Source organism: Aplidium turbinatum, chromosome 4 (assembly GCF_918807975.1).
Source record: "Aplidium turbinatum chromosome 4, kaAplTurb1.1, whole genome shotgun sequence".
NCBI lineage: Eukaryota > Metazoa > Chordata > Ascidiacea > Aplousobranchia > Polyclinidae > Aplidium > Aplidium turbinatum.
In genome coordinates, this window is record NC_137475.1 from 27,459,297 (window position 1) to 27,471,852 (window position 12,556).

The 12,556-nt window shown below is 36.4% G+C and overlaps 1 protein-coding gene and 1 pseudogene across 2 annotated transcripts in view; both read right to left on the reverse strand.

The window, feature by feature from the left end:
- LOC145768540 (uncharacterized) overlaps positions 1-10,611 on the reverse strand; it is a 31,174-nt gene extending 20,563 nt beyond the window's left edge. For both annotated transcript variants that reach the window (XM_082580051.1, XM_082580049.1), the window contains exons 1-14: positions 10,346-10,611; positions 7,928-8,052; positions 7,354-7,440; positions 6,831-6,884; positions 6,009-6,080; positions 5,827-5,911; positions 5,240-5,387; positions 4,290-4,432; positions 3,656-3,771; positions 3,228-3,355; positions 2,208-2,430; positions 1,689-1,769; positions 1,088-1,227; positions 766-915 (exon numbers count right to left, since the gene is read on the reverse strand). In XM_082580051.1, coding sequence (XP_082436177.1) covers positions 766-915; positions 1,088-1,227; positions 1,689-1,769; positions 2,208-2,430; positions 3,228-3,355; positions 3,656-3,771; positions 4,290-4,432; positions 5,240-5,387; positions 5,827-5,911; positions 6,009-6,080; positions 6,831-6,884; positions 7,354-7,440; positions 7,928-8,052; positions 10,346-10,559 — 1,766 coding nt within the window. In that variant the 5' untranslated portion in view covers positions 10,560-10,611. The remainder of the gene's footprint in view (positions 1-765; positions 916-1,087; positions 1,228-1,688; positions 1,770-2,207; positions 2,431-3,227; positions 3,356-3,655; positions 3,772-4,289; positions 4,433-5,239; positions 5,388-5,826; positions 5,912-6,008; positions 6,081-6,830; positions 6,885-7,353; positions 7,441-7,927; positions 8,053-10,345) is intronic.
- The window catches only part of LOC145768614 (general transcription factor II-I repeat domain-containing protein 2B pseudogene), an 83,696-nt pseudogene that overhangs the window by 58,235 nt on the left and 12,905 nt on the right, over positions 1-12,556 (reverse strand).

The window sequence follows — 12,556 nt, forward strand, 5'->3', positions numbered from 1 at the left end:
GTTACAGTTCATAAATCGTAAACGTGTCAAGAATTTGGAATATTCATAATTTATAGTTTGTATGTCGTTGATTTATTGCATACATCTAAAAAATTGTTTAAGACGAAACTGGCAGATTGTTTCACCACATACCTACCGTAGTTATTAAGCAATAGATCCAGTTTCGCTTTTAGCAGCATGATTGTTGCTTACTTGAACATTGTGAAGTAGTTATTAAGGTTGGTAGCAGTTGAGAAATTTTAAAGCTTTGTTACTTGTATCAAAATAAATGATAAAAATACTTCCAGATTTTTGTATAAAGATTTACAATGCATTTCAATCAGTAAAACACTATCATAGATTTCTATCATGTAAGATTTAGGAAAAGTTTGCTCACATGAAATAAGATTTGATATTAAAATTCCAAAATATAAATACTAAAACCATACGCGAAAAGGCATTTGTTTAAAAACGCAAACAGATTACTTTTCATTGATCCTTTAACAAACCTCACTTTTGGAATTTGCTGCGTCAAACTTAACAGATTCGTCATAGCACATGACTAGAGAAATGTGTTCCGAAAGCTAGTGCAATTCGATATTGCCACAACGAACTCGCAGCATCAGGCTAAAACAGATCGTTAGAATCTACACTGTGAAGTAAGCAACGATCATGCTGCTAAAAGCGAAACTCAATCAATTGCTTAACAAGAAAAATATTACTCATTTGCTGCATAATCTATCTATCTAAATCACATATCGGCGAACTCTTTGAAAAGCAACGTACTTATCCTCAGCTGTGGTAAAAGTGACTCGTCCGGTCTCTGTATCAGGGAGAGTGGTTGGGAGGAGGTTGCTGAATGCAAACACTGGACTGGTGGCGATCATGTTTCCAACATTGCGAGGGATTGATCCACAACTCTTCTTCTGTATGCTCCTGGAGGAACATACATCGCAGTTATAGCTTTTGTAAACTCCGCGTAAAGTCCAATAGTCAGTAAGTTTGTGCATAGTTTTTTTTTATTCATTTTTGTAAAAAGACTTAATTTTTTAAGTGCGCTAAACGTCTCAGTTGCAGTTACACCTAAACCTGATAGAAAAAAACTTACTTGGTCATTGGCTTGATGGGTTCGCTGGCCGGCACAGGCTGCTCTACGATTGATATCGCCTCGGAAAGGTGGGGCACGTTGAAATAAGATTCCGATATTTTCATCGTCTTCTTGTCATGTTCGTTAAGTTGTTGCAGTTCCTGTTGAAATTTCAACAACCAACACAAACGTCAATCAGACTTCAAGCGACGCAGCAAGCAAGCCTAATGTCGTGATTACGTGGTTTTAAAAATGTGGTTTGGTAGTTGTCATACCCAGACAGCAAAATCAGTCCCTTTTACATTGAAATTCAGTGATGACAGGGTGCAAGCTCCTTCTGTTCACGTGAATTTGCATAGAAAATGATTGCCGCTATACTGTCGACTAACTGAATTTAGACTTTTTTTAGACACTTCCTTTTTGCAAACATCTGATGATCAAGCCATTTAAGTAGTGAATTGTCACCAACGTCTGCAGACGTTGAACGGGATGTTTTATAAATGTAATTTAGTAGTTGTCACAACAACTGTCACTTTTCTGTGTACATTCACTACGCTTTATCACAAAATAACGGGAGGGGCAGCCATAGGAAGCATCTCCCGTTCAGCAAGGGGTCACTAACCTTGAGCAAGGCATGTGACTCGTGGACGATGGTTGAGAAACCAGCCGTGCTCCTGTGTATGAGGTTGGTCTGCGTCAGAAGCTACAAAGATGGATTCGTGTTAGAAATTACAATGAGAACTTTCGTTTTCAAAATAAAATACTTTTTTTAACATTTAAAAATTAATATTCACAAAAATGAAAATTTCTAGGAAACTTCCACTTTCAGGTTTATGATATTTCTGAGAAACTTTAGATTTCAATTTTTGTGATAATTTTGTTGGTGATAAAGTGAAAAATAAAAAGTCCTGAACAATTTTTGTATCCGTCAATGACCACCTTTAGAATGAGATACAAGCGGAAAACAAACTGTCAGTTGCAACTGCTTCTCATGAAACGCAGATCACTTACAAGAATACCTAATGATGAAGAGGAGTAAATAACGAAAATGCTTTAAAACAAAGAGTCCAACCTTCAATCAGCCATTTTGTAAACAGGTGAAGTTTTTTGCAATAAAATTGACCTTTACAGGTTTAAATACCTGGATGTACTGTCGCATCTGGAGCTTAAGCATGGAGACCTGATGAGGAGAGAAGTTAAGTGCCTGGGATGAGTCATTGGGTGTTGGAAGAATATGAGGTGGCGGTGGAGGTTGCGAAAGAGATGATGAAGAGGGAACAACACCAACTGACTTTTGCACGTCAAGGACATTCAAGTGATCACGAACCTTGGAGTTCTTGGGAAGCTTGGGAATGAAAATGCTCCTGCAAACCAAAAAGCAAAGATTTACTGAAGAGAAAGTTTTTAAATCATGATTCAAGCACTAGCAGTTATATTCCGACCGACATTTACCAAATGTCGTTTCGGTGCGACCAGTAACATTATTAATATAACCAGACATATTATATTAGATTGTTGTGAAGTCAAAATCAAAAAACCATCGTGAACATTGAGCCGACTTTGAGAAGGGCAGATACACCGGCATGAAAACATCGGACAATTTTTAGTTTGGTTATTAGCCCTACAGAAAATTAATCATCATCATCGGGTTTTGTTGTACCCTTTGACGCACATAAGGAATTGGATATAAATTTTCAGTAAACCATTGTATTGTCTGTATTGTCTAAACCATTGACATGTCTGAAGAAAGTAGTTCAGAGTTTCCAACTACTAGTTTCAAATTAAATTTTGATGTATAGAGAGGTTGCAGCACAAAAATTATATCAAAATATTACGATTTTGAAATATAAAATCATAATTTATTTTGTGGCACACATGCGTGCCACTGTACTTCAAAGGGTTAACGTGCGGGTTTTGCGCAACATTTCTACACTCGTAAGCTCCACTCCAGAAGACTGGAGTTATGTTATAATTTATTAACGTTATAATTTATTTAGAACCAGAAGAACCTTCTTTTACTTCGCCTGACATGGAAAAATATGATGAAACCACATTTGGCGAAAGTTGTTTACTTAGCACAAGTCATAGCGGGTTGTCGATCAGGTTAATCAATATAAGAGCATAACTTCAGGCAAACAAAGATTTCCCAATCCTGAACCACCTTTGAATAGAAGCCTTGTGTGATGCTTTATGTCTTGAGGTAGCTAAAGATGAAGTGGCGGCATATTCCACGGATGGATCCTCACAGGACTGAAGCAACTCCTCTACCTCCTTCCTGGGGATGCGAGTCTACAAAAGTATCGTTACCATGGCAACGCAAAGATCACCACAAAATCCAACCAGAATACAGCAAACCCGGTATTGTTGTGTGCGATGCCCGTCATTGCATCAATGCTGTTGCAATTGAGAGGTACTGCATTTCAATTTGACAAACATAAGTGCAAAATTGAACGGGCTGTCCACTACGTTTACTTTAATGTTTTTTTTAATGATACCTTTACAATCGCATAACTTCAGCATTTCAGTGTATACCCCAAGTGCGAGAAGTTGTACACTACCACTACCATCTAAGAACAAAACAATACTGACTCCGTGATCTGTTCTGTTTTCCTCTTTCTCATTTTTCTCTTCTGCGTCGGACTGGATAAAGTTGTAGTCTGGATCTTGCTCGTGATCATCTTCTACAACATCCGGGTCTTTCAACGCTGGAAGACAGTGATTGCTCGAATGCTCGTATATTCGACTTTCATATATTTTAGTGAATGAGACACAAGACAACTTGTTAAAAAAAGCACTGTCGCAAAAGTAAAAGAGATAGCTTGAAATTGTCAAGATTAAACACACATAGTGGTACCTGCGCCAAATCGAGCGACCGCCGTAGAATAAACAAATAACATATAACTTCAGTACACAAACAACTGCGACCTAGCTCGAGGTTTCGCCACGTTTCCTCTTTTTCATTGATGTGCGGTTATTTTACTTATACACTATACACACAGCTAATATAGTACTTTATGTTTTGTCTCAACATCACTGGACGGAAGAAGAACGAGTTTATGACGTGAAGTTGACGATCTGTCGTCCAATTGTTCGTACAATGACGGAAGTTGCCAGTTAACTTTGATAAGACATAAAACACTGCAATTTCGTGTTGAAAAGTAATGCTGGCAGCATTACTGTAATTATTCAGTGGTGCTAGCCAGACAGCCTATCATTGGCTTACCTGTGTCATCCAACATTAGCTCGGCCAGCCACTTGTGCCAATCATAATCTCCAGAGGGAGTGTACATGCCATCCTCCACGTCAGGGGGGTTGAATGCTGTTTCTATTTCGACCAGCGCCGTATCCAGCAGCGAATGTTTAGACCTGAACACAACAACCAAATGTGAACTGCAAAATGTTTCATTGGAGCAATACGTTTTACGTCACCGATACTGAACCAAAATCAACTTTCAACAATCTAGCTGCCGAAATGCCATCTCTCAATCGAGATTACTAAAAGGCATAAATAATAATTGGTTTGTTTTAAACAAGCACTGTATCCATCACAGATATGCGTTGCTCACTTGCTCTCAGTGCTTTACAAAGCAAACAGTGTCAGCTCAAGTTAGATAGCCTGATCTAAAGTAATAATAGACAATCTAATAGAGAAGAAAGTTTTTCAACAGCTACAAGCAAAATAAATAAAACGGTAATTGCGAATAACTTGTTACGTCATTGAGCCATGCTGACAATCATCTACATAAAGTTTGTAAACATTGGTAATTAGACAAGCTAGAGTTTCCTTTAAATATACCTCGTATGGTATTATGAAAACTTAAAAAAATCTGTATTCTGTTGTGTAAGGATTTTGGCTAATCGATGGAGGGTTAGATCCTTGTACAACCGTACACGAAACCCTGCTTGCCAAACATTTCTCAATGTCATCTGGACAAACATCGCCAACTAGGGATAGTAAAAGGATATAATGTAGGCCACTAAAGGCACAATCAAAGCAGAAATGTTAATTTAAGGACGTATTTGTTCTGTTAAAAAAGCGTGTATGAGCGTGTCTTACAAGCTATCATATAGTTTACAACTCTACAACCTTAGTTCCTGATCAAGATGCGGGAAAATTATAAATGCAAAAACTTGTGCATGCAAACAATAGGAGTAGCCTACGAGATCCTGTACCTTGTTCGAAAAGCAATGATTTCTTTTTCTATACTTGCTTCGTGAAGCAAAGATTTTTCATGGAGAGCTTTTAGTTCGTTTTCGCACTGATTTAGGTCATTTAGAAATTGACACTCATCCTCTTCGTTCATCTTCTGGGGACTATGTCCTTAACAAAAATATAAAAAGTAAAAACAAAAACTGTAAAAGAAACTAATGCTGACGGCGTGGTCTCAAATGCTTGAATGAAAACAGTTCGAAAAAAAAACACAACACAAAAGTGAGACACAACCAAACCTCACTCAGTGTTTTAAAAGAAACATTTAATAAAAGCAAACCACAATTTTGCAACAACAAAAAAATTCGTTATTAAACTTTTGATAAAATCTTCTTATGATTTAATTCATGATCCGATTAGGAATTAGGATGCGTAGTGTGATAAAATATTTGAAACAAAGTACACAGTATCGCACTAAATCAGAAAAAATCAATGCTGATTGCTGAGATATCACTTCAGTCACAGGCAAAACTATAGAAATTGTTTAATGGCCCAATATTAGTTCAGTTTTGGACTCACACTCCATAAACAGAAATGGTCACACACTTACTCATCGATGCGCATTCGGAAGTATCTAAATCATGGCTTGAACAGTGCGGATCTTGTGAATTGAAAATGGTGTCTTGACTGTTTTCCTGCAAAGAAAAGTTGCTTGGCCTAACCACAAGTAAAGATTTTAACAACAGCTTTGTCAATGGGGTGTTCATGAAACGGAATTATCAGTTGACTAACCTGCACATCCGGGTTGTACTCTTCATCATCATCATCTTCTTCAGGAAGCGGGATGTCAGTAAACTTCTCCACCTAAGCATTTTGCCGTTTGTCATAACCACATTAAAGATGTGCCAAAATTGGTATCGTGCATATGAAATTATTTGTTGTTTTACGACGAACGGTTGTGGATCAAAAGCATTCTAGCGAATAGCGACGTCAAAGACTGTAGACACTTCAAACAACCTTGGTTATGTTTCAGTGCTTGACTATACTAAAAAACAACGTTCAATTTGTAGCTTTCACATCAAGTAGTCGGCTGCGTAGCCGAGTGGTGAGAACGTCTGCACGACGTTCGAATGGACGTGGGTTCGACACCGCTCAAGAGCACGCGGCTGTGTCTCGGCAAAGACACTTAATGGCAAGCCAAAATAAGGGAACAGCTGACTCGAAGACTATATGTCACTTCGCTGCTTCCTGTGGTCTGTTATATCGCATCTGTGATCGCAGTGTACTGTATGTTATCGCAATGGGCGCAAATGAAAAACACGATTATTATTATTATTATCAAGGACTGACTTTTCAGGGTCAAATTGAGAAAAACTGGCTGTTTAGCTTTGTGGTAAGTACACATTCCAACAACAATGAATATTGCTCATTTTTTGTTTTTTCACACAATTAAAGATAGCAGATACTGCCCGCCACTTGACACTAGGATAAACACTAAAAACATGCAACTCTTCACCTACATTTACTGTAGTAAATAAAAGTTATCTAACCATAACAAACAGTAATATATTGTATATAAACACAGGTTATGAGTAATGACCACTCTTCACTTACCGGTTTAGCTAGATCAGATGCATTCTTATACTTCGAACGAAGATTTTTGGGTTCCTAATTTTAAGAAAAGAAAATATAAAAACATTAAAATTACTAAAACAGTTCTCATAAAATATGGACTTTACTATCATCTATCAAATCCAACACAAACCCGAAATTTATGTTTTTACCATTCAAATTTGTATCGCAATTTTAATGGTATACTATACACATCTAAATTTTTAGATTCTAATTCCACAACTTGTACAATCAATTTGCCTTGGCTGCATCCATCATCAGTCATCACTGACCCAAATCATAACATTACCTTTCTTTTAAAATGTTAATTACATTTTCCAGCCATATGCAAATGCAACAGACCTTTTTATCATACACACAACAAAAAATTGATAAAAGACTTATGCAATTTAATTAAACTTCAGCAAAATTTCTAAATACAAAAACGAAATTGACGTTTGTAGTAAAAGATAAAGTCAGTATATATCTTTCTTTCTGGTTACAAACTATTCTATTGCATACTTACAGGAAGCTCATTGTTTAACGTTTCACTTTCTTCTTCATTCAAATTTGCTTTCAATAAACCACGCACATGTTCATCGCTTAGAAGCTCCTGATGGCATAGTCAATTCAGTAAACAATACTTGCAATTTAATCAGTATTATAGTTGAACAATTTCCATGCTTACTGCACACTACAGTGCACAGTGCACACTGGTCATTGCCAATGTCTGTTTCTTTGACAAGATTTCAGATTTAAACCTGATTAATTTAGCATGATTAAAACCATTAGATAAAAATGTATTTTTCCCAAGAAAAGGTTGAAAAGCAAAAGGCTGATTATTTAGTCCGTTACATTGTGTCAACATTGCCAAGCCAGAGTTGACGCATGCTTCCAAAGCAACATACCAAAATTCTTCTGACTCCAGTGTAATGATGTTGAAACACTAGTACACTACCAATGCATGTTACTGAACAGTTGTAAAGTTTTTAAAAAGTTATGTGACATTTAGATAGGTAAAAAATGTAACTGGCTAGTGGCTACTGCACTCCCCTTTGAGCAGTCCAGTTTTGTAAATCCAATAAACAAAGAGTGCTTACATGAATAATTGTTTTAACGTTTCTCCTATTTAAGCCGTGCTTCTTTAATTTCTCTTCCAATTTGTTATCTATTTGCAAAAGATTTGAACTTGAGACTTCCTCTTCATGAAAACAATCATTTTCTTCTAAAAAAGAAAATAATAACTTCATTATCATCAATTTTGAAAATTGTGGAATGCAACTCACATACATATTGCCTCTTGCAAAATTTGAAGTATAATAAAGTTGTGAATTTCTTATTATACAGTGCCGGCAAAAAGTTTAGAAAATTTAGAAAAAAAACTTAAAAATTAGATTAATTAATATGTATTTCTTTCATATTTTTATTATTAAAACTTCAACTAACTTTATCATATATCAAACACCTTCAATACACACCAAATTGTATCATATGTACTAATATTTAGTGTAAGTTATTTTGGCAGCCGATTGTAGCATCGAATAGACAGCGATAGACACGTGTTTCGCCCATGAGGCTGGGCTCATCAGTATCGCACCGTATTCTTGCCACTTGAGTAATCGACCGCCGCTTTACCAGTCAGTTTAACTCTTATCTTTGTGGAAAGAAAGAGCCAACAAAACCAGCAGGTGCCTGGGGTGGGTTATGTGAAGAAAGGCGTTCTTCCCGGCTATCAGCACAAGGCTGATTACTCACTAGCACAGCGAGCAGCAGTAACGCTTCGCTAACCAGAACGTTCTGGTTAGCGAAGCGTTACTGCTGCTCGCTGTGCTAGTGAGTAATCAGCCTTGTGCTGATAGCCGGGAAGAACGCCTTTCTTCACATAACCCACCCCAGGCACCTGCTGGTTTTGTTGGCTCTTTCTTTCCACAAAGATAAGAGTTAAACTGACTGGTAAAGCGGCGGTCGATTACTCAAGTGGCAAGAATACGGTGCGATACTGATGAGCCCAGCCTCATGGGCGAAACACGTGTCTATCGCTGTCTATTCGATGCTACAATCGGCTGCCAAAATAACTTAAACGTTTAATTGGAGGTCTTTATGGCTAGCGTGGAAGCTACACCGTTCTGGTTAGCGAAGCGTTACTGCTGCTCGCTGTGCTAGTGAGTAATCAGCCTTGTGCTGATAGCCGGGAAGAACGCCTTTCTTCAAATATTTAGTGTGATAACCTTTGTTTTTGATAACATTTTGAATAGGGCGGGGCATTGAATCTGAGACGTTTTTGCACACATTTTCGTCAATATCCATGCACCAAACCTATGTAACAATTCGTTTTAATTCCTAGAGACACGGATTTTTGGATGAGTCAACCTTTTTGCAGTTTGCCTCCTATAGACCCTATGTCCGAAGACCACTTGGCTATTCACCAGTGAACTCTCGGTAAATCCAAGCAACTGTCAAGCACCCTCCGTCTGTCATGGCTTGGGGGTGCTTTTCTAGTCTGGGCCGAGGGGGCCTCTATTTCTTACCTTAAGGTCAAACGATGAACGCCATACGCTACATCAGTGTCCTAGATGCTCATCTTCTGACTTTTATGAACATTCACGAATATACAACTTTCTAACAAGACTCTGCACCATGTCGTATAGCTAAGGCGGCTATGAAGTGGTTTCAGACCAAAGGTGTAAATGTGCTGAAATGGCCAGAAAATTCTTCTGACCTGAATCCAATCGAGAATTTGTGGACTTTGATAAAACAGAAAGTCTCTAGATCAAATCCAAGCAATTTGGAGAAACTAAAACGAATTATTACAGAGATTTGGTGCATGGATATTGTCGAAAATGTGTTCAAAAACCTCTCAGACTCAATGCCCAGCCCTATTTAAAATCTCATTAAAAACAAAGGTTATCACACTAAATATTAGTACGGTACATATGATACAATTTGGTGTGTATTAAAGGTGTTCGATAATGATAAAGTTAGTTGAAGTTTTAATAATAAAAATATGAAAAAAAAACATATTAATCTGATTTTTAAGTTTTTTTCCAAAACTTTCTAAAGTTTTTGCCGGCACATGTATATACTTTGTGATATATATGTGATGTTATATACCAGTACTAACATCAGCTTTAAAAGCTTAATTGTTATGTGATAATATGTAAAGTACAGTTTTTGGAATTGGTGCAAAAAGCAAGAAATGTACCAACTAAAATCTGCATATTATCTCTCATAAAAAACAAACTTCAAAATTATAATAGTACGGTAGCTACTGTGGTCTGCATCATTACAAAAATTTGTATCTCAAACAGGATTCAATATTCAAGATTCAGTATAACTTTTCTGGAATAAATTCAAATAGTCAACAGCAAACCTGCACAAGCACTCTACATTATGGGATTGAAGTCAGAAAAAAAGATGATTACAAGAAAATGACCCAATTTTTTTATGTAATCAATATGTGCAAAAAACAGGTTTCCTTGCAAACAAGTAAAGCAAACAAAAAAATAACAGTTGTATACCTGAAGAACTTGGTTGATTGGAAGAATTAGTAGTTTTACTTTCAGCAGATGGCCTTGGCATCAAGTTTGAATTATGAAGTATATTTGGTGACATATTTTTTTCCATATCACAAGGATTTGAGAAGGACATTGAAGGACATAGTTGCTTGATAGGGGGCTCACTTGAGCTAGAAGCAAGTGAAAGTTTTTCAAAATCTCTTTTGGGTGATGGCATGCTTTGGTTCACAATTCTAACATAATTTCATTACCCTAGATGTTAAATTTGTAAAAATTAATAATGCAAGTCTAATAAAAATAAAAAAGTTGAACTCTGCTGCAAGTAGAGAAAAATCTATAAATTATATATACCTGAAAACTTGAAGGTTACGCCTAGTCAAATATAGATGATCAACAGGCATGGCTGGTATTGTAGGCTACCATATGATATAGCCTACATTGATAAATTGTATTTTAATAACATTTTTTCCATAATAGGCTAACACATATATAACCATAGATCAAATATAGTTACAGTATTACTATCTGAAGCCTTTACAAATTGTTTCACCTAACGGATCATCAGAAGGTCTTATTCAAATAGAATCTATTTGAAGGTCTTATTTAAATAGATTCTATTTGAATAAGACCTTCTGATGATCCGTTAGGTGAAACAATTTGTAAAGGCTTCAGATAGTAATAACTATATTTGATTTAATTTGCTCTGCTTTGCCTTTTTGCTTAGCATTGAGCACTTTTTGTAGTATTAATAGTTTTTATTGTTTTTTTGTTTTTTTATATAACCATAGAGTAACTTATAATGGTTTAGCATAACTCTGCAGTCTGCACGTGGCATGCCTTATCACATCTGGGACAAGAACACTGGGTAATCTTAATTGTATATTTTACTGGCCTAGTTTTTTTGAATTCATTAGTTTTAATCTTTCTTTCAAAGCAGCACTTCTCCAGTTTATTGATAGCAATCAGTCACGTGAGTTCGTTTTCACCTTGCACAAGATTACAAACTACTTGACACACTTTTTGGTCACAGAATCACGGTATAGGCCTAGTACCCTACAATTGCTGGCAGACGATTTCTCTTATCATAACATGCTGAACTATTGCCAACATAATTAATTATTTCATTTAATTTCTTCGGCATCTACAAAGGATGGCTATTGGCTATCCAACAAGGCAAGAAGTCCCAAACAACAGCTTCCAAAGATGGTAAAGCAAGATCCCAATTTCCAATACTACAGTAGGTAGGCTACATTTTTCAAGAATTCTTTAAATATAGTTATTACTTTCTGAAACATCTACAGCTTGTTTCACCCGAAAAGGGGGATCATCAGAAGGTCCTTATTCAAATAGAATTTTGAATAAAATTCTATTTGAATAACATGTGCTGATGATGCAAAATAAAAAAAGAACTTCTGATGATCTCCCTTTTAGAGTGAAACAGGCTGTAGAGGTTTTAGAAAGTAATAACTACATTTGATGTAATTTGCTCGGCTTTGTTTGTTTGCTTGGCATTGAGCACTTTTTGTAGTACCGCATTGATGGTGTTTATTGGGTGCAAGTATAGAATCCGCCACCCTAGTCAACATGACGTCACAAAACGGACGCAACTACTACATAAGGGGTGAAAAAAAGGATGCTGAAAAGCGGCGGAATGAAGGTGATAAAGCGGAATGGATATGGATTTTTTAACAATTTTACTGTGTTTTTACAATAAAAACATTAAACCAACGTCGAGTGTTGAATATAACTACCTAGAATGACAAAAAATTTACCAAATTGCATCAATTCAGCTACAAATTTACCCAATTAAACTTTAAAAATAAAAATATGAAACGTTTCCAACTAAATGTGTTGTAGCTATCTAAGTTCAGCTCGCATTTTAATTTTTACAATAAAAGTACCAATCTAACGCAACTGCAAAGAGTATGTCTTGCTTTACGCACCTGAAAAGTTTCAGGTTTATATCTTATCTACAAATCGGGCAATCGTCGTTCAAACGTAGCCGCTCGGCGACACTTTTTTCCAATGCATTGTAAAGGCGAATCGATCCTTATTCAGTATAAGCCACCCCCTGTTTGCTGTGATCGGTAAATAGTGCTTCCACTAAACTTGCTGTAGTTTTCTCGTTTCTGCTTGGATTTTAACAATTTTGCCATCGTTGGAAAGCACGATCATACGTCTACACGAATCAATTAAACAGTAGCACAAAATAGG